This window comes from Bacillus rossius, chromosome 6 (genome assembly GCF_032445375.1).
Source record: "Bacillus rossius redtenbacheri isolate Brsri chromosome 6, Brsri_v3, whole genome shotgun sequence".
NCBI lineage: Eukaryota > Metazoa > Arthropoda > Insecta > Phasmatodea > Bacillidae > Bacillus > Bacillus rossius.
In genome coordinates this window covers 17,478,983-17,498,031 of record NC_086334.1, presented here as the reverse complement: position 1 = coordinate 17,498,031, position 19,049 = coordinate 17,478,983, and the positions used below count along the sequence as shown (strand labels likewise).

The following is a 19,049-nucleotide window of genomic DNA, read 5'->3' as shown; positions in this document are numbered from 1 at the left end:
TCAAAATGTAGAAAAAGTTAACTTATTAATTATCATCATGCCAATGTATATAATCCAACAATAATTTGATAAATAAATTGCCAAAAGGATTTTTTTTCAAGTTATTAGTGTAAATAGACTGTAAAATTGAACTCCAGAACCACAACTTTCCAACACCACACGTGACCTCACCTTCTTGATGTCGAAGTGTAGCACTTGCTTCATGAATGTCGGCAACTCTGTCATGAGGGTTTCGTAGCCGTAGTTCTGGCCCATGTGAGCCATGAGAATTGCCCAGAATGGTAACGAACGAAGGATAGACTTCCAGGGCACAGGCGGGGACTGAAACGAACAACACTACACGTTGATCAACTATCCAGAGCACACACTACACTTGAGAGCAAGAAAAACAGGCCAATGAATACATAAATTAATAAATAACTAAATCAAAAAGGAGGGGGAGGGGGGGGGCAGATGAGCTGGGCAAGATCTCAAATTGAGGTTATGTTTTTCAATATTTTTTTACAAAGAAATAATTGGGTCATATTAATTGTGTACTTATATGTTCCGCCATCCTTTATAGCGCACATGAAAACATAGCTAGCACTGATTGGCACCATGACCTAATAGAATATGCACACATAGTCAAATATCAATAGCTCACCAATTGCATGAGCACTATTGTCTCATCCTGAGTATAGGTACTATCATACTGGATAGTCAGCACTCTTGGCAGTGTATACTTCGAAGATCGTTCTTGATACGCAAATAATAATAGTAGTTTTTGTCAATTTATTCAAAATTTATACAAAATTTTTTTTGTCATAGTATAAATTTATTAGCAATATGGTGACAACTAAAAATGAGATTAAACACCAAAATTAGAATGTCTGTTCATATGTAAATTCTCTTTCAGAAACCTTTACAAACATAACCTCAATTTGTACTACGTATTATGTAATCCAAATATTTTTTAAAACATTTTTTTTTTCAATAATAAATTTTAACTATGTTATTTTATAGGTTTTGGCCCTAGCTATTATAAGAAAATATTACAGTTTGTCAACTTGTGTACACTTTTAAGAAACTATAAAGTATAAAAAAAAATGCCTATTCAACAAAATGCACCTGACAAAACCAATGACGAATAATATAATAACAACAGTGTTCAGTGATTTCAAGTTCATCACCTAAGGATTAAAGGTCTAATGTTTTCAGATCCTCAAAAATTGCAAATGAGAAATAACTTATCCACGTACACAACTTTTTTTTCTTTTGTACCACAAAGCATTACGCACAGCAGGTGATTTAAGGCAACAGTAAGGGTCATTTCATTCTTACTGATACTTTTACATTTGTGGTAAAAATATTAAAAAAATACAAAAAAAACTTTAACACACCCCTTGCCTTCAGATACATCTTACAGTAGCCTTGATTCAGACACCACCAGTAGCGGATCCAGAGGGGGGGCTAGGGGGCTCAAGCCCCTTCCAAAAGCATCTAGGTCCACTATTGTTTTAGTGTTTGTTTGCCTTGATAAAGCCTAACCTCAGCTGGGTCACACCCCTCCCAAACCAAAATCCTGGATCCGCCACTGGACACTACACACAAGCAGATACAGTGGGTCGACAGGAAACACTCACAGAAACTCCAGCCGAGCCCCAAACACTGCTGGTGATGTACTTCTTCTCGTCATCTGCGATGCGGGGATGCTCGTCGGGGCTCTCGAACACCAGCCACAGGAAGGCGACGGACCAGACGGTGCCGACGGCCCCAAACACGTAGAAGATGGACGGCCAGCCCCCGGCGAAGCCGTACTCCGACAGCAGCCCGCTCAGGGGCATCGAGACCACCGTGCCGAACTGAGCACCTGAGCAACACATCGCCACACTGCCGTCGTACTTCGGGCCTCGATCGCTGCTTCCAGACACTAGAGTGGTCAGGAGACACACCTCCCACAGCGACCCCGGGTTCGGTACCCGGTGGGAAAACATGGCCGAAGATATCAACAGGCAGTTTTCCTTGCGATACTCCTTCCGTTTCCCCCAAATCCTTAGTTGCTCCATTCTCATATCATTATCACCCCTTGACCTCATTGTCAACAAAACATTAAAACTAATTCATTAATTCCAGACATGAGTGTGATCAATGACTACTTGAAAGAAATTCAAACAAGCCAACATGAAATTGTGCACTTACAAATAAAATAAATGTAATAATGAATACTTAGTAAAAATTTTTTTTTTACTAAATTTGTCTATATATAGCACATCACCATATAACTAACATGAAAATAATTCAGATAACATGTGACCTCAATTGACTCAATATGATTTTTTGCAAAAAAAAAGTTTGATTATTCAATAAAAAATAAAGTCAAAAATTAGATAAAATTGCTTTCAAAGGAAAATGCAGAAGTAATGGGGTACAAATCGGTAAATTATAACAAAACACTCCCCTGTTATAAAATGACAATAGGTAACAATCAATTGACAAAGACTGACTGTGGATGTGAGTCAAGCTGTTCCCAAGGCTGCAAATTTAGAGTTTATAAGCCGAAATACTGGCAATTAGGTTCAAGTTTCAAAGAACACAATTTCAATAAAAATGTTAGTATTATATTGAATTTACTTCAAAAAGATGAGGCTACATGTCCCAAAAAAAGGTTTGAAGGAGAAAGACATTAAGAAATTATGACATAACCATTACATATGGCCACGGAAAAGTGCCCATCTCCATTTAAATAATAAACTTCAATGAATTTTAACGTGTATAACTTATAAGATAATTTTTTTCCCCTCCCAGTTTAACATTGATCTTTTAATTTCTACTTCCTTGTATGTTCTCTATAACTTTGATATTTATTAAATTCCATATTTGAGTCTTAGTTAATCTACGATAGGTCTATTTTTCTTATGATTAATTCAATATATAAATTTTGTAATAGACACGTTTTTATGATTTTTTTTTGCTTAGTAATATAATTATTATTTGATCTCTATATTATGTTAACTGGATATTTTGTGTTTATTATTTTTATCTTTAATGTTTATTGCATTTGTTGTATATTTCTGCAATGGTCTTGTACGTTTTGGTCGCTGCAAGCATGCTGCTCACTCACCTTACGTGTGTTGGCCAATTGTGGGTGTACCTACCTTTAGTGGAGACATAACCCCCCCCCCACCTCCTCACGAAGGTGGTGTTTGCCCACATTTGGAGCCAGCAGAGGGGAGCGTTCTGCTTACTTCCAGCGACCATTTTTGTCATTCTGTTGTTTTTGTCTGTCTCGTCGAAAATTTTTGTCTTTTGTCTTGTAATGTGTCGTGCCCACTGCTGAAGCCCTAGGCTGTTGGTGGGCAGCGAGTACAATCAAGGAGTGTAGACAAGCTGATGCGACTACTCAAAATGCACTCACCGGCATAAACAAATGCTCCCATCCTGCTGCGCTCATTGGGCGGGATCCACTTGGCCAGCATGGCGTGGGTACAAGGCACAATGGGGCCCTGCAAGAGGGACAAGTCATTCCTGGGGAAAACGGACAACCGAAACGCAATCATCCAGCAGTACTACCACGACAGACAGTCATCCAAACATTATTCATCACTAAGGCAGTTCATGCTGAAAAATGCATTTTAAAACTAATTCACACAAATTTAAAAGTATCTTCTGACACACTAATAGTATTCACATGAAATAAAATTTTGGTTATTTTAGACCAAGCTAGTATGTAAATCATAACACAATGCTATTGTGAATGATGTATGAAAATGAGATGGAAAGAAAACAATGGCCTTTTATTAGCATAAAATATAAATATGTGCTATGACCAAAAAATATTTGGCATTCACAGCCAGTTCAAGAAAATCAACATTTCTGGGCTTCCCTTTTACAATAACCAGGAAATAATAAAGTTCATTTAAAAGAGAACCTTGATGACACAACCTTAAAACATAATTCAGGAGAAACAACGCCAAAAGCTTTACTGTACCATTAAATTTAATTGCTTACATACAGTACAAAATGAGATGTATATTAGTGATAGCATTTACATTTTTAAGTTAAGCTTTTTATTTGCCTGACCCTTTCTTTGCCATCAGTTTTGTACTGTCAAGTGAAAGTATGTACTCTCATTCTTTCATGCAACCATTACATAATCAAAAAGATTTAATTTTTTTTTTGTCATACATTACAAAATACATCTCAAAAAGGTCAGCAATGATATGCTTGCAAGCAAACAAATTTACAATAAAGAAAATATGCTGCTTGTATGCAGTAAGCCCACAGACATCAAACACTGCAATCTTATCCAGCAAGAGAATGGCATTACGTGTTAAGGCCGGGTGCACAATTGAAAAAAAGAACAGTAACAATAGGACATACGCACAAGATTTACCAGTCATGTTTTCCAACCTACTGATCCACAATACCGCATAGGACGGTCATGTGCTTGGGACACAGCAGAGACAGGTCATGCGCAAAGAAGGGAAATGAATTTTTTTTTCTGTTACGGATGCACGGCACAACAACCAATGAGAATATAGTAGGAAGCAATTTTGGCGGGGACTAGAGAACTGTTTATATTTAATCAATCATATTGTGGCAAGAAATTGTCGCAATATTATAATGCTCAGGTGTAATTCCTGCTCTAAAAATTAATTGATGTATTACCTACATAAAAGTCACTAGCAAAAATTGTAAATAAAAAAAAAGTGTTGTGTTTAGGATTGTTAACAAAAAATTTTATATAATGCTCATTTATTTAAATGTTGAAAAACTGTGCTCAAAAATTGCTGGTCAGATGTCAAGGGATATTCTTTTGGTAGTTAATATAGTTACTTACTAACAATGCTAACAGATGTCGGATACATCGCGAAATTTCACTGGCCGAAATTAACAGTAAGATTTCAATTGTAAACTGATTCCCCACAAGTCATGTGCACAGTCGTGCGCATGGCCTGCCATGCACTCACTTATTGTTTTGTTTTTTTAAAATTGAATCAGGAATTTGCAAAAGGTACCAAGTCCAAGTAAGTAGATTGTTGGGAAACAACAGAAAACATATTATTGTCGACCTTTTGCAAGTTCCACATATATTTACTAGTCCGTATATCGTATTTCTTATACAGGACTTGGTTCCTTTTCTTGCTGACAGCAAAGAGAACACTATGGAGTTTCGGAATCTCGTATAACATGAATTTGCTCAAAAGGTGGACTTGGTGCCAATTATTGGGAACCCAGCCTTATTCCGATCAGACGGTTTGACCGAGCCGCGGAACTCACCTCGCCCAGGCCCTGGATGAAGCGGATGGCCAGCAGCCAGCCGAACCCCCAGTGGGCGGACACTGGCACCAGCAGGCCGAACACGGAGTTGATGAGCATGCCCACGCCGAGGAAGTACTTGGAGCCAAACTGCTTCGCCAGGATCCCGAACGGGATCTGGGTGACCACGTAGCCGTAGAAGAAGCTGCTCAGCAGGTAGCCCTGCTGGATGCTGTCCCAGACAAACTCTCCGTCCTTCTCCACGTACTGCACGGTGTCCTGTGGGACATGCGTCGCATGTCAGAGCATCTGCCCCCGCTTCCCAACAACACTACTTGCTACGGCTTGCAGTCCATTCCCGGAACTTAACAAAGTCACATCTACTGTTTGCGAATAAACTTAGTTGGATTAGTAGGTTAGTACAAATTTGAAGAAAATAATGTACACCATACTTCACAAGTTATATAAAACTAACATATCATCTAGCTACCACATTTTTTAAGCCTAAAAGCTAAACCTTTATTGAAATTATATAATATATATTTGATTATAACTTAGGAACTATAATTTCAGTTTCTGCTCTGCTAAGTACTGAAACTGCAAACTCAACTAAATAACAACAATCACACAATTTATTGAGAATATATGGATATTAGTGTTTATACCTAGGATTGGCATAGTCTAAAGCTATTTAAAACTTAGTCATTTAAACTTGCTAAATGCTCAAGTCAATTTTACCATGCTTCAGAACATGCAAAAGGGTAGCAATTAGAAATTTAAAAAAAAAAAATTATAAAAAATTGGAAAGCATTAATTTATCTGTAGATAAAAACTATCGTATAATGGCTTTGAAAATGACATTTTCATTGCCTTGCAGCACACTCATATTGATTAGATTAAGAGACAAGACTATATAAATCATCCACTTATAACGCACAGCTGAGCAGCAACCCATTCAGTGGCATATTTAGAACATAATCAAGGGAGGCTCATAAGTATGTTGCCAATTACTTCTCAATAAAAATCAACCAATCAAAATTCTAGTTCTTTTTCCACGTGACAGTGACAGCCCTCATTTCCAACATCCATTTTACCATAAACAATAAAATTCTTTCATACAAAATTACATTTCATCTTACACTGGATAGCTTTAATACATACACCTGTTGATTTATTTTCCCACCTTGATACTCAAGTCTCACAAGCCACGTAGTTTATTTTTTTTTATAATTAAGATCACTTGCGTGGTAATTTAGAGGTACGTAATAACATTTGGTACTCAAGGTTACCATATTTTTAACCAAACAGAAATGCAAAAGAGCTTTAGCAGGGACGCAGCTAAGGGGGAGGTCTGTTGCAATCCGACCCCTCCATTCCAGAATTAAAAAGAAAAAACAAGCGAAGACAAAATAACATAATTACAGCAACTTAACAACATAATGTTACAGAAAAATTATTTTTGAATGACTATTGTAATCCTTAATGGGCTACAACAGTAACGTATTTTCTCCCCAACATAGACCGACATGCCTCTACACAAAAGCAGCAGGAATTATGTTTCCAAGACAAGCAGTCTATGATTGACTGCCAAATAGGGTCATTTCTTATCTTGCAGATGCTAGCGCAAGCATCAATTTTATTTAACGAAAAATGTGTGCCCCTAACAATCAATTGAGCCAATATAACCTAGATACATATTTTCTTAATATTCACATGATTTCTGAACATTTCTGGAAAAAATTATTGTAAAAAAATAATTTATATTATATTAACGCTGGATTCAAATTTTTTTTTAAATTATTAATCAAGATTTGTTGCATTTGTTTTCGGTTAGGACGGGCCACTACACGCTCGACTCACATCTACGGAAGAGTTGGAGTTGGCAGGTCCTCCCGTGTCACACTCCCGGTCCTTGATCTCGGAGGTGACCGGCAGAGCGGTGTGGTTCACCATCGCCACGATGGCCACCGACATGTTGGTGCGCATCACGTACGCGTTCGCCATCCCCAGGAACAGCATGAACGTCGTCATGTGCCTGGCGCCAAAGCATCCTGCAAGCACGGAGCATGCGCCCGTCATTTCGCTGTTCCCACCGACATCGCACAGCACGGCATGTTCCATGCCGTGTATCTTAAGTTCTCGGTCCTAATTTCACGATCCTGTGGTTCATGATGCTTGCTGTTCTAGTTTAGAACCTGGCCCATAACAAAAACTTATGATATAACAATGAACTATGATCATAAGTTGAATTCGAAGGAAAACAATTCCACAAAACCTGACAATTTGTTTGTATTGCCATATTCAGGTTTTTGTTTGACCAGAAACTTTCGACATACTTAAAACAGCAAGCATTATGTATCACAGGATCAAAATATACACAATAATGCCATCAGGGTCAATGGATTACCTTGGATACATCATACAGAACTTTTAACCAAACTGCAAATTGACAAGAAACATTCAGACTTGAAAAGAACCAACACAGGATGTAAACACATATCACATATTGAAAAGCAGCCAATAAAGAGAACTAAGGTAATTGTTAAAAACAGGGGCTTTTTACAAAACCAAGATGAAATTAACAAAAAAAAATAATTTTATCCTGCTGGCATTGTTACTGTACAAGCATAAATGATATAATTGTTTGCTGGCTTGCCCATGTATACTTAATTGTAACCTTTCTGCTACATTTACATGAATATATTAATATTCACAACAGCCACAATTGAGGCGGTAGAGTCTTTCTAATGTGGATTGCCTTAATTTCCTTTGTCTTAGTCTTTTCTACTAGAAAATTCTTAGAATCCAGTCAAATGAAAAACACCCAGTTTGGTTACAATCATGCAACATTAGTAGAACTTGAAAACCCAATTTTCGGAATTTTTTTCTTCCCAAAAGTCCTACCTTTAACATTAACCCATGAGACAATGTTGACTGTTTGTTTCACCACCCTTCTCAATGTAATCAAATTTCGAAGCATATCAAATAAAACTTATCTGGAAAAATCCCCATTAGGGATTTTGGGTGTGGCAGCATCTCAACAACTTAACTTAAAATTTGTTAAGCTTCCAAAGGAGAGCTGAATTTTACCTAAAAATGTTACTAAATGTTAAGACTTCAACACACCATACCAATGTTTAAAAAGTTTCTTTATTTATTTACAATTTACAATGATCAGTTAAAAGTCACGTAACAGACATGACTTGACCAAAACTAGTTATGACCTGTTAAAATATTCTACTTAAAATTAGAGTAAGAACAAAAAACAATGGAAAAAAAAATTGGTCTAAGCACACAAACTGTACAAATGCATTAAAAGATGTTAATGTGGTGATGAATAATTCCAGCCTCCACATACTCCGCTGAAAAAAAAAATTCTAAAACTAAATACATCTTTGGCAATGTTTTGGTTTGTCATACCAAAGAAATAAAAGTATTTAAATTTACAAAAATTATTCAGATTTGCAAAAATCAATTAAAACTTTTTAATAGCAACAAAATTGGAAATAAAATGTGGAACTGTATGTATTATGCAGACTAAGTTTTTAACCCATTAGAGGCACAGCAATCTTGTAAAAATACAAACATTCCCAGAAATCCAACTTTTTTGGGGGCTCTTGTCTGAGTGAACTTAACAAATTCAAACATCAGTAAGTTGGTGCACAAGCTACTTGCAGCCATCAAAAGACAGAATACAGTTAGTCTGGGAAAAATCAGGGTTATGTACATACTAGCTTGAGTTAACTTGCTGTGATGTTCTATAATCATACATTTTTTGTAAAATTTAAACATACATGATCTATAAACTGAGATACATAACTGGAATTGACACCTAACTTACTGGTACCTACCTATGTGTCACTATGTAATATGTACATAGGTACTTTAAGTACACAGTGTGAACAGCCAGGAAACAAAATGTGTAGGGTATGTCAAGATCATGGGAGACACCTAGATATAGAATCTACTAATAAATTGAAATTATGGTAAGCAATAAAAATTCAATATTTAAAAAAAATTCAAAGTTTGCATTTGGTTAATTATGGTTAGTTGCCAAATAGTAGGCCAATTTTTCATTTAGACATGAAAAATATGTAAATGTATCATCATAAATATGCACGTGGTACTTCTGTAGAATATCTTCCTTATGTGAAACAGAAAAGTCATGTAAGGCTAGTCATATACTATGTTTTATCAATATAAAATTAAATCATGTAGTAATTTTACAGCCATACCCTTCCCCAAGCTCTACTAAAAAATTGTAATCAGCAAATTACCTCAAATCGTCATAAAGATGACAGCCCTACTGCGGCCCCCCCCCCCCCCCAAAAAAAAAATTCTATTAGTTTCTTGCTAAAAAAAATAAGTGCCAAAATGTGACTAATTATGCCAAATTAAAGCGGGGCTCAGTACAACTCATATAACTTACACGGGCTTTGCAGCTTGTGTGCATTACGCGAAACAAAAAAACTGAGCGTGATGTCTAATTTATTTGAACTATTTTTTTATTTTACCATATTCTGCACCACGTGTAAAATGTCGCCAAACTCTACCAAAAAAAACACCAGGTGCAAAAAAAACTGTTCTAAAATTAAACAGTGTCTGCTAAACAAGTTACAAGAGATTATTTTTATATTCCAAACGTAAGTTCTATTACACCATCGCCATACATATTGCAGACAATCTAGGCTACATTAAAAATAAATATTCCTGAAAATAGACACAACTCCAAAGTAAAATGCCGGCTTCAATACGAATATCCCGCGGTCTTCCACTGGAAAAAAATAAACTTAAATTACGCAACATGCACGCAATATTTACTTCACCTTTATGAGTGATGGTTTCTTGCAAGTTCTGATCGTACACAGGCACGTGAGCTACAGACCTGTTGCCGTTTCTAACTTCTTTGGACTTGCCGAACATGTTAACTCGGTGATAAAGGCAGGAGTACAACTGCGTGAGATGCCGCTCAACTTCCTCTTATTGTTTCGTACAACGGCACCAACTCAACGTCACTGCGATGTATCGCACGAACTGCTTATCTTCAACATCTTGCACCGCTATTATAGTGATTCTCTCGACCACGTGCGATAAGGTCCAACTCTTCGTACTTCAGCTCGTCACTTTGCGCTCGCTCTTTGCTTCCCCTTCTTCCCCGCACTTCTCTACCCCCACCACTCCCGCGCGGAATGACCGAGTCGGGCGCTCGGCGGTATCACGTGATCAGCACTTGCAGCCAATGACATGCCACGAGCTCGCTCTGTTGCGTAATGTCAGAGGTTTTCTGAATAGGCTACCTTGGAGCGGTTAGGAGGCAATTTACTACGTAATCTACACGTTTTCGTACACGATTATGAAGCGTGCAGTTGACAAGTGACGTTAAAAATGATAATAAATCAGTAAGACTTCCTATAAAAGCACTGTTGCATTCGCAGTATCGCAGAAACTAATTGTTTTAATCGTAAGTAGTTATTCAATAGGTATTGAAAATTTATCCTGTGACTTACACGGATACTGGGTCGAGAAATAATTTCCGAAATTTTTCTGTCAACGGTTTCAATAACAACTAAAATAATTAAACCAAAAGGGTTTTATTAACAACCTTTATACGCCATTGGCACAACTGTGTCTGCATTGTCAAAAATTCCATTTGAAGACAACATCCGACATCTGAGAGTGATTTGTTGTCATAATTAGTGTTAACTGTAATTTTTTTTAATATGTTTATCATTCTGTTGCGTATGGCCCAAAATGTTTGTACAATCAAATAATTCATGTCATCAGGAAGCTGATTTAACAGTCTTTGACGATAATGTCTACATTGCCGAGTAATATATTGAACAGCTGATTATGGGACTTTACTTAAAATTATTAAGTTTTGTCTTGTATATTGCTGTAAAAAATTTGTTTGAAAACTGTTTTTCACGAGGACGATGATTCATCTATTTTTCTGTAAATATTTGCATTGCATAAATTAATGGGTAATTTTATTTAGAACGAATCGAAACTTATTTTTTCAAATTTTGTAGTGTCATGGTGAGTCTATAATATAATGTGTTAGGTTTTGCGTTGCACGGTTACTTACTCCGCTAATCATTTAAACATACTGAGGTTGGGGGGTCGATCTCTTAACCCTCGCCACATATGAGAGTCGGGCGCAACAAAATAAATTTGTGGTCCCAACATTTAACGTCTTGATTGCCAATAAAATTGTTACAAAAACTCTTTTGTGGCGGACGAAGTTAGCGCGCTTGAGAATTTACTTTTTGCCAACGAACTCTCAATACAATCACGCCTGTTTTTCTCGAGTGATGTAAATTGTAAACTAGAATAGAGGTATTCTTTACTCGCTATTCGCTTGCAATTGTCGTGCCGAATTTCTTTAGTTCTAATAAAAAGTGTAAGTACAAAATTAATAAAATCTGAAAATATTGTAATAGTTTAATTTAATCGTATATAAAAATAATAAAACTACTAAAAAACGTGATTCAAAAATAAAAATATATCCCAATGTAACTGAAGTTTGAGGGACCTTCCTATATACTATGTGTAATATCTACAATCTGCTGCTGCGTTAGAGGTGAATCGAACGGCGAACCAATGACGTTTTAAGTCCAGTTGAGGCACCTGTTTTCAATTCCCGAGCACGACGTATTTTAATGAATTCGTAAATGTAAACGTTGGTACATGTCAAGCTAAGAGAGTCAGCTCACCAACACAAGGAACCAAAAATTAAATACTATTTAATTAGATATTAATATTTCTTGATTTTACGTAACTCTAATTACAATTTTCGGTCCTCAAACCAGAGCTTAGAATTCCATATTAACAAATATACTACAATGGAAAATTAAGACTAGCTCAAAAAGAAAATGATAATTCTGTTCAAACGAACTACTTATACATGCAGAAAAAAATTGGTAATTATACTTAACACCAGAAATTGTATCTTAGACGGAGGGCAGGTTCGGTCTCCTTTGTCTGAGCACTGAAACAATCAAAGCATTCTGGACCTCACAATTTGAATCATGAAATGCCAGCAAAGTGTGGTGAAAAAACTCCAAGACAATCACCGATCTGAATGTTTCTGAGAGTGTTCACGAAACTAACACATTTCCGCTTAACCGTTTTTCTTCTTGCTTAAGATTTCAGTAAATAACAACTGTTCACTTTAATTGCTGAATGAGCGGAGACTTCCCCGGAAAACGGGTGTTCATGGTGAGTTCTTTCTTTTCCTGGCATACCTGTTCACGCACTTTATACATAGGCTCGTTAAGCAGCAAACCTTTGTGCTGTACTAAAATGATTTTTGTGTTTCTCTTTTATTATTTACGTAAACCCGAGGGATTTTTGAGACCTCAAAATGTTAAAACTAAAATCCTTCACGGCTCATTTCTGTAACTTCGCATCCGCCATTTTTTTTTTATCGTGCTGGCGTCACAGACGTGTCAAACGTGATTTGTTGTAAAATAACTTATATTCGCGTCGTCGCCTCCAACGCATCGCGTCCGTAGCAAGGTCGGCTCCAGGGCAGAGCAAGCCTTCCCAGGGTCCCGCGGTTAGCAGGGTCCCACGCAAGCCTCTTTATTATCGACACAAATGTCTGCATTCAATTGTAGACCCCTATCCATTTTATAACGTGAATGAACATAATTGAATCGAATTTTAAAAGGAATACCAAAATTTCAAGGAAAAAAAATAGCAAAACGACTGTTAAAATTTAAGTTCCAGGTTGGCTTAAAGATTTATTTATTTATTTATTTTCCGAAGGATGGCTCCCGAACTGGTATTTTTCTCTGTGGGGGCTGATTTCATGAACATCCCACTCTCCCTCCCTCGGCCACCTTTTCCAAAAATGACCCCGCAGAGTTTAGAGTCCCCACTGGTTGCGTCACTGTGATGTCAACACAATTGGTCCCTTGGTTTCATATGTACGTTTAGTACTAATCGTTTGCGAAGTAGTTCACCGAGCATCGCTGCAGGAAGGTACGTGAACGGTGTACGGAGGACTCGTGTCACATTTTTTTTTTTTTTTCTGATTGACGACTGCTTTAGCATGTACAGAGATGTCAACATCCCGGTTAAAATGTCTGGTGGAGCTCAACGAATATCTTTTGAACATTGATATCTTGCGCTTCTGTCGCTACTTAATGTTTCCTTTTCTTTACGTGTGCTGCTAAATATCTCGCCGCTGTTTAACCTCCCGTGGAATGTTTTATAAAAATACTTGGCTAGGCTCGAAGCACATATTACATTTGTGTTCTATTAAGCTGCAAATCTTCCAAAAAGGTTATGTATGTATTTAAAGTCATGTATTGGTAATGACGGATAGTCTATCCTCTGAATAACTAAGTACAAAAAATGTTATTGGGAGATATTTTTAGTACTAGGCTATTGCGGCATCTAGCATTGACGAGACACGGAGTACGAATAGGGTAACAATATAAAATAAGGAATGCTTATACTTACTAATCCATTTGATTTCAACTAACTACAAATATATTTTTTTGGATATTCTAGACTAATGGAGTGTATTGACAAGCGTGATGAAAGTAAGTTAAAAGGTTTTTTTATTATTATTTTAATTTATCGTGAACAAACTTTCACTGGACAAAAATGTGCCAATTTCGTAGTTCGTTGTGAGCGTCGATCGTCTTCTGTTGACACTTTTGTGATGCTATTGTGAAAAACAAATTATGCCACCGTCCCCCCCCCCTCGACGTTTTGAAAAATTATGCAAGGATCACAACACCTGGGATCACAATCTTCAAAAGTCAGTGTTGCATTTTGAGAGTGATGATAATGTAATTGTTCAAACCCCCTTTAGCTGAATTTATTTATTTAAATTCCCACCCCGAAAAACATTTCTGTATCCGTCACTGCGAGCCAGGTTGGCCGTGGTACGTGACTGTACGTCTTGCGGGTGGGTTGGGGTGTTGTTTGGAGGGGTGGTTGGAGGGGGGGGGGGGAAGGGTCGTGACGACTACGTTAGCGCGGCGAATGCCTCTCACGTGGCGCCCCTAGGCGAACCGCGCGGAACTTATCTGATCGTCCCGTCGCTGATAACAGATGTCTTGTTATCTGTCTCTTATCACCGCCATGGAGCACTTTCGTCACTCGCTCTGGATTAACATGTGGGCTTTTTTTTTTTTTTTTTTTTTACACACACATTAGTTCTGCGATAAATTCCGCTCTCTCATTTTCACCTCATTCTGCGGATTTGCAACTAACACATCTGCTTCCATTTCCACCTGTATCTTATTTATGTAACACACGTTTAAGAATACTGACACTAAAATAGAGTAAAACATTCATTCAGCTGGGATACGTTATGAATTAATTAACCAGTGGGGTTGACTTCCCACTTATAGATCTATAAAAAGTGCATAACTATGTCACTTAGAAAACCTACTCGTAAAACAATTTTTTTTATGTTAGTGTTTAATAACTTATGTGACAAACACTCATATATATATATATATATATGTGTATGTGTGTGTGTTTGTGTGTGTGTATATTTTGTGCAGGGGAAACAAAATTCTTCGTGAGTTTAAAACTGCTAACAGGTTGACTTCATCTTCAGAACTGACACCCGCTTCACGGACTAATTACCTCCGTGGTTTCAGCATCTCTGACCGGGATTGGGGAAAGAATCGGTCGTGGGATGAACGTGTCGAAGGGGGGGGGGGGGTTCCTCGGGCTGAAAGACGTCACGCGAAACGGCCCCGTCTGACGTCTGCTGCGCGATCACGGCTATCACGGGCCGTACAGTCGCTCCGAGCACCAGCTGAGAAAACGCACACCTATCTGAACACACACACACATACGGTAAACAGAGCTTCAGAAAAGCTTTTTTAAGAATACACGAAGGATGGATGGATGAGAGTTCTGTTCTCCGTATTTACTTTTTTTTAATTGTATTTTTATAAGAGTGAAAATGGCTTAAACTTTTTTTTTAGAATGATTTTAGCACGAAACACGCCTCGTACAGATTCCCGAAAGCATTCAAGCATTACACCTTTACTATATACCGCCCAATATCAGTAAACGAAAAGTCGCGCAAGTAGCCCATAGTTTTGATCACTTGCGCGAAAATTTTGCAGCTCGCAAATAAAGTATAGTGAATATCTGGTGTCGTTTAGGTTCACACAACAAATCCATAAGAGCTATCGTAATAACATTTACATTAACAGCCCTTAAGACCTTGTCACACTGTCAGGTATCCGTCTCCAGTGTAGTTGACAAAGTTGGAGGGGTAGTATTGGACGGAAAATGGCTCCCAATTTTCTCCATCAAATATATTTGGACAGATAACCTCAAATATGTTTTAAATCATGTCACACTATCAAAGTTTTATTTTGGTCTGAGCTAACTCAAATTTTTCAATTTTAATCTTAATTTAGAATCACTTCGCTGGATGAAATTTTGAACTGGTTGTGCTATTTGTGAATTTTAATTTTTTTTAATGTATGAATTTAATTTACAATAATATTCGTTACATAATGTAATAAATGTTCAGTAATTTATGATAAATTTATAGAAATATAATTTTCTTTTTACACAAATAAAATTATTTCGCATTAGACATTCATATCAACATTATTTTAGTTATTTCACTTTTATAACCTCTTTAATCGCCCATTTCATTTGTTCTGCGCCATTTTAAAGATTCGTTGCGACTGAAACGATGTCATTTCCGTTTTCGCTAGGCACGATTTTGACTGGCAGATCGCATCCAACGTCCAAGATATTTTAAAACCCGTCGTCCAACTTGTAAAACATGGCCGCGCTATTGACGTTTCTCGTTGACGGTCATAACTCTCCAACTTTATTGGAAACAACATGTTGGAAGGTGTTGGTAGCGAAAATTTGGCAGTGTGAAAGGGGCTTTAGAAAATTGTTAACTACACGAGATTGAAACAACAAAAAATGGCTAGTGAGACAGGAATCAAATAAAAAATGTTGTACTTTTTTTTAACGTACATATCAGTGTTTGGGGGGGTTTTCCCAGCTGCCTTGGAACCAAGGATCACACACACACACACACACACATCCATCACAGTTTTATCTGCATGTGGCAGTCGCGGCTCGCTGAGCGGCAACATCTGCAAGCTGAGTCTCGGCCACACATCTGGAACTCTTGCCAAGGCAGTACAGCAGCAGTCGGAGCGAGCAAGCATCGGTGGGAATAACCTGTTTCGCCATTCGCAAAGACTTTGCCGTCATGTGCAATTGCAGCAAGAGCTTTTCTGTCGGGGCAGCCAGCGTGTTTACATCTTAGCTCTCGGTAATAACGGCATCTGGTAAGAGAAAATTCTTGAATGGAACGGAAGTCGCATGGAACACAAATGTGCAACCACGGTGCTGCCACCTGTGGTGGATCACGTAAACAAAAGTTCACAAATACGAAGGGAATCATTTTATTAGCAGCACGAGATTTTAAATTATATAATTGATCGTCTCCGATGAAAGCCAAAAAGTCTGGGAAAAATTACTAAACCCCGGCTCTGGACCTGAATTCCGACAAAAGGAATTTTATTAAAATTCTGTCCATCTTGTTAAAATTCAGTAAACAGTTAATACTATAAAGTTCCCATTTTTCTTTGTGAACTTTGGTTCGCGCCATCCGCTGCAGATGGCAGCACCGTGATTACACACTTACGTTCCATTCACGAAATTACTTTTAACAATGGCCGTACCTATACCGAGAGCTAAGATGTTTACAAAATGTTTAACTTAGGAATTATTCATGTTTACGTTTAAATTATACAAAAATACTATTTCAGATTTTTTGAAAGAGTGTCTGCAGTAGCCGAACTTGTAATTTTCACAAAATTTTAAACTTTTTTTTTACAGATAAGCGCGATGAACGCTGCAGCGCCGCCGTGGTTATCCCGAGGCTTTGACGAACGTCTGAGCGCGCGTCATGCAACACGTATTTTTAGCCAACCGCGCGCCGCCCACGCAAGCCTCACGCCTGCTCCCCCCCCCCTCCCACCAAATCATCTAGCCCTTAACCCATTCGCTAGAATAGTTTCATGCTTACGTGGTGCGGAGAGGGGAGCAACTAAATTCATGTACATGGACATGGAGTCAGATCCCGAGAAATCTGCGTTCGTGCATTTTTATTTCCTGGTAAGAACAATGCAAGTTAGATTAACTGTGTTACGGAAACAAACTTCTCACATAAATTTGTTCTTTTTTTTCGGAACGGTAAGTTTTTTGCGAATCTAGGTGATCTTTGCTGAAATTGAAGGTTGGTTAGGTTAGGTCAGCGACATTTAACATACCTTCAAATCATAATAGTGTATTAATACCTGGCAAAATGGTGGTGTTCGGATGTGTTCGAAACTGTTCGGTCGTCAAGACTCAATTTCAACGCATGTTAGGCTTCCCGCGAAAGAGAGGGATACTCCACACTTGTCAAACTAAACACGTCCCTCATCACGATCGTCTTTTACAATGCAATTTCCGTGCGCGTGATTCCTCCACCGCACGGGGACACTACTATAGTCTGTCTCATCTAACATGTCTCTATTCTACATTTATCCGAGGCAGCACCAGTAGTACCCATTTCCCAACTGTCGCTTGTAAAGCATCACACAAAGTATGTTTACGAAAGCTGACGACCGCGTGAAGCTGTTTACAAACGCTGTTGACAGGACAGCAGTGGCAGAAGGATACCCAGACCACTGCAACTACTTTTGGGAGATGTCAAATTTGAGACCAAGATTTGAGACACGAGACAGACTATAGCGTTGCAAGAAACGCTGAGGCCAAGTATGGGAGGAGAAACGGAATCAGGTGACATGCAGTAGCCGTTAGTGAAGTGCAGCACTGGATCCTTGCGTACTGAAACTTGGAACAAATGCTAGACGGGCGAGTCCAATTCAGCAACAACTATAGTATGCCCGTACAGACATTTTTAAACAAAACCGAAAAATTCACACCTTTTTTATTTCGAACAAAAATAAGTTGCAGATTAGCATCGTAATCTCGAAAGAATTTCCTCCAGTAATGTCATCAGACATGAAAATTCCAATCTTAAAGCCAGATTAACATGTTTTTCGAGGAAAAAAATAAAAAAATAAAACATTCCAAGACCAATTGTCTACAAGTAGGTCAGTTTCACTACCTACGTTTATTTAATTTTATGGTGAAAATCTCCAGATCCGAACCTAGCAGCACATGTTATATGATACGTTACGATATATACTTTTTTTTAGTGTTGAGAAATTTTTCAAAAGTCATGATGTGTTAGCATAAAGAAAAATCGTCATTTTGTTTACAAACATTTAAAGACACGAGTGTTTTGTTTACAAACATTGGCCGCTGCCTTCACTGACAGTGCAGTTGGGAGTGGAAGGATACGTAGCTGCTGCATTGCTTTCTGTGAACTGAAGAAATTTATGGCACCTGAGTAAACTTGGTTTTATAACCCGTTGAGTTTCGCTCGCGTACACTGAACACACGTACGTCTATATTCATGCTGTTACCCACCCACGTGTGTGGGGCAAAAACAAAGTTTCCTGCAACACGGGGGGCGGAGTCGTACGTAGATGGCGTTATCGCAGATGTGACGCAAGCGAGCACGTCTCTTGAACACTCTGCTGAAGTGGAAGAAGTAATCTCCTTGGTATCAGCCGCAGATCGGCGACTCCACGTGACGAAGCCTGCGCCCCTCAGGTATCAGGGACGGGGGACCACGCAGCCCGCACGCGGGGAAACCAGCGACGCTCAACTGTTCGCTTTATCTGATCGCGGAGGTGCGTGAAACCGTCGAACCCGACGACCGCGTCACCGCGCGGAGT

General features: G+C 38.2%; 1 protein-coding gene across 3 annotated transcripts in view; it reads right to left on the bottom strand.

The window, feature by feature from the left end:
• The window catches only part of LOC134532733 (putative inorganic phosphate cotransporter), a 174,365-nt gene that overhangs the window by 6,617 nt on the left and 148,699 nt on the right, over window positions 1–19,049 (bottom strand). Inside the window, exons 1-6 of one of the 3 annotated variants that reach the window (XM_063369531.1) lie at window positions 10,065–10,505; window positions 7,099–7,289; window positions 5,260–5,517; window positions 3,395–3,482; window positions 1,623–1,849; window positions 172–321 (exon numbers count right to left, since the gene is read on the bottom strand). In XM_063369531.1, the coding sequence (XP_063225601.1) occupies window positions 172–321; window positions 1,623–1,849; window positions 3,395–3,482; window positions 5,260–5,517; window positions 7,099–7,289; window positions 10,065–10,161 (1,011 nt within the window). In that variant the 5' untranslated portion in view covers window positions 10,162–10,505. Of the gene's footprint in view, window positions 1–171; window positions 322–1,622; window positions 1,850–3,394; window positions 3,483–5,259; window positions 5,518–7,098; window positions 7,290–10,064; window positions 10,506–19,049 lie in introns of those variants that run through there. The other 2 variants (XM_063369529.1, XM_063369530.1) reach the window with 2 other exon arrangements.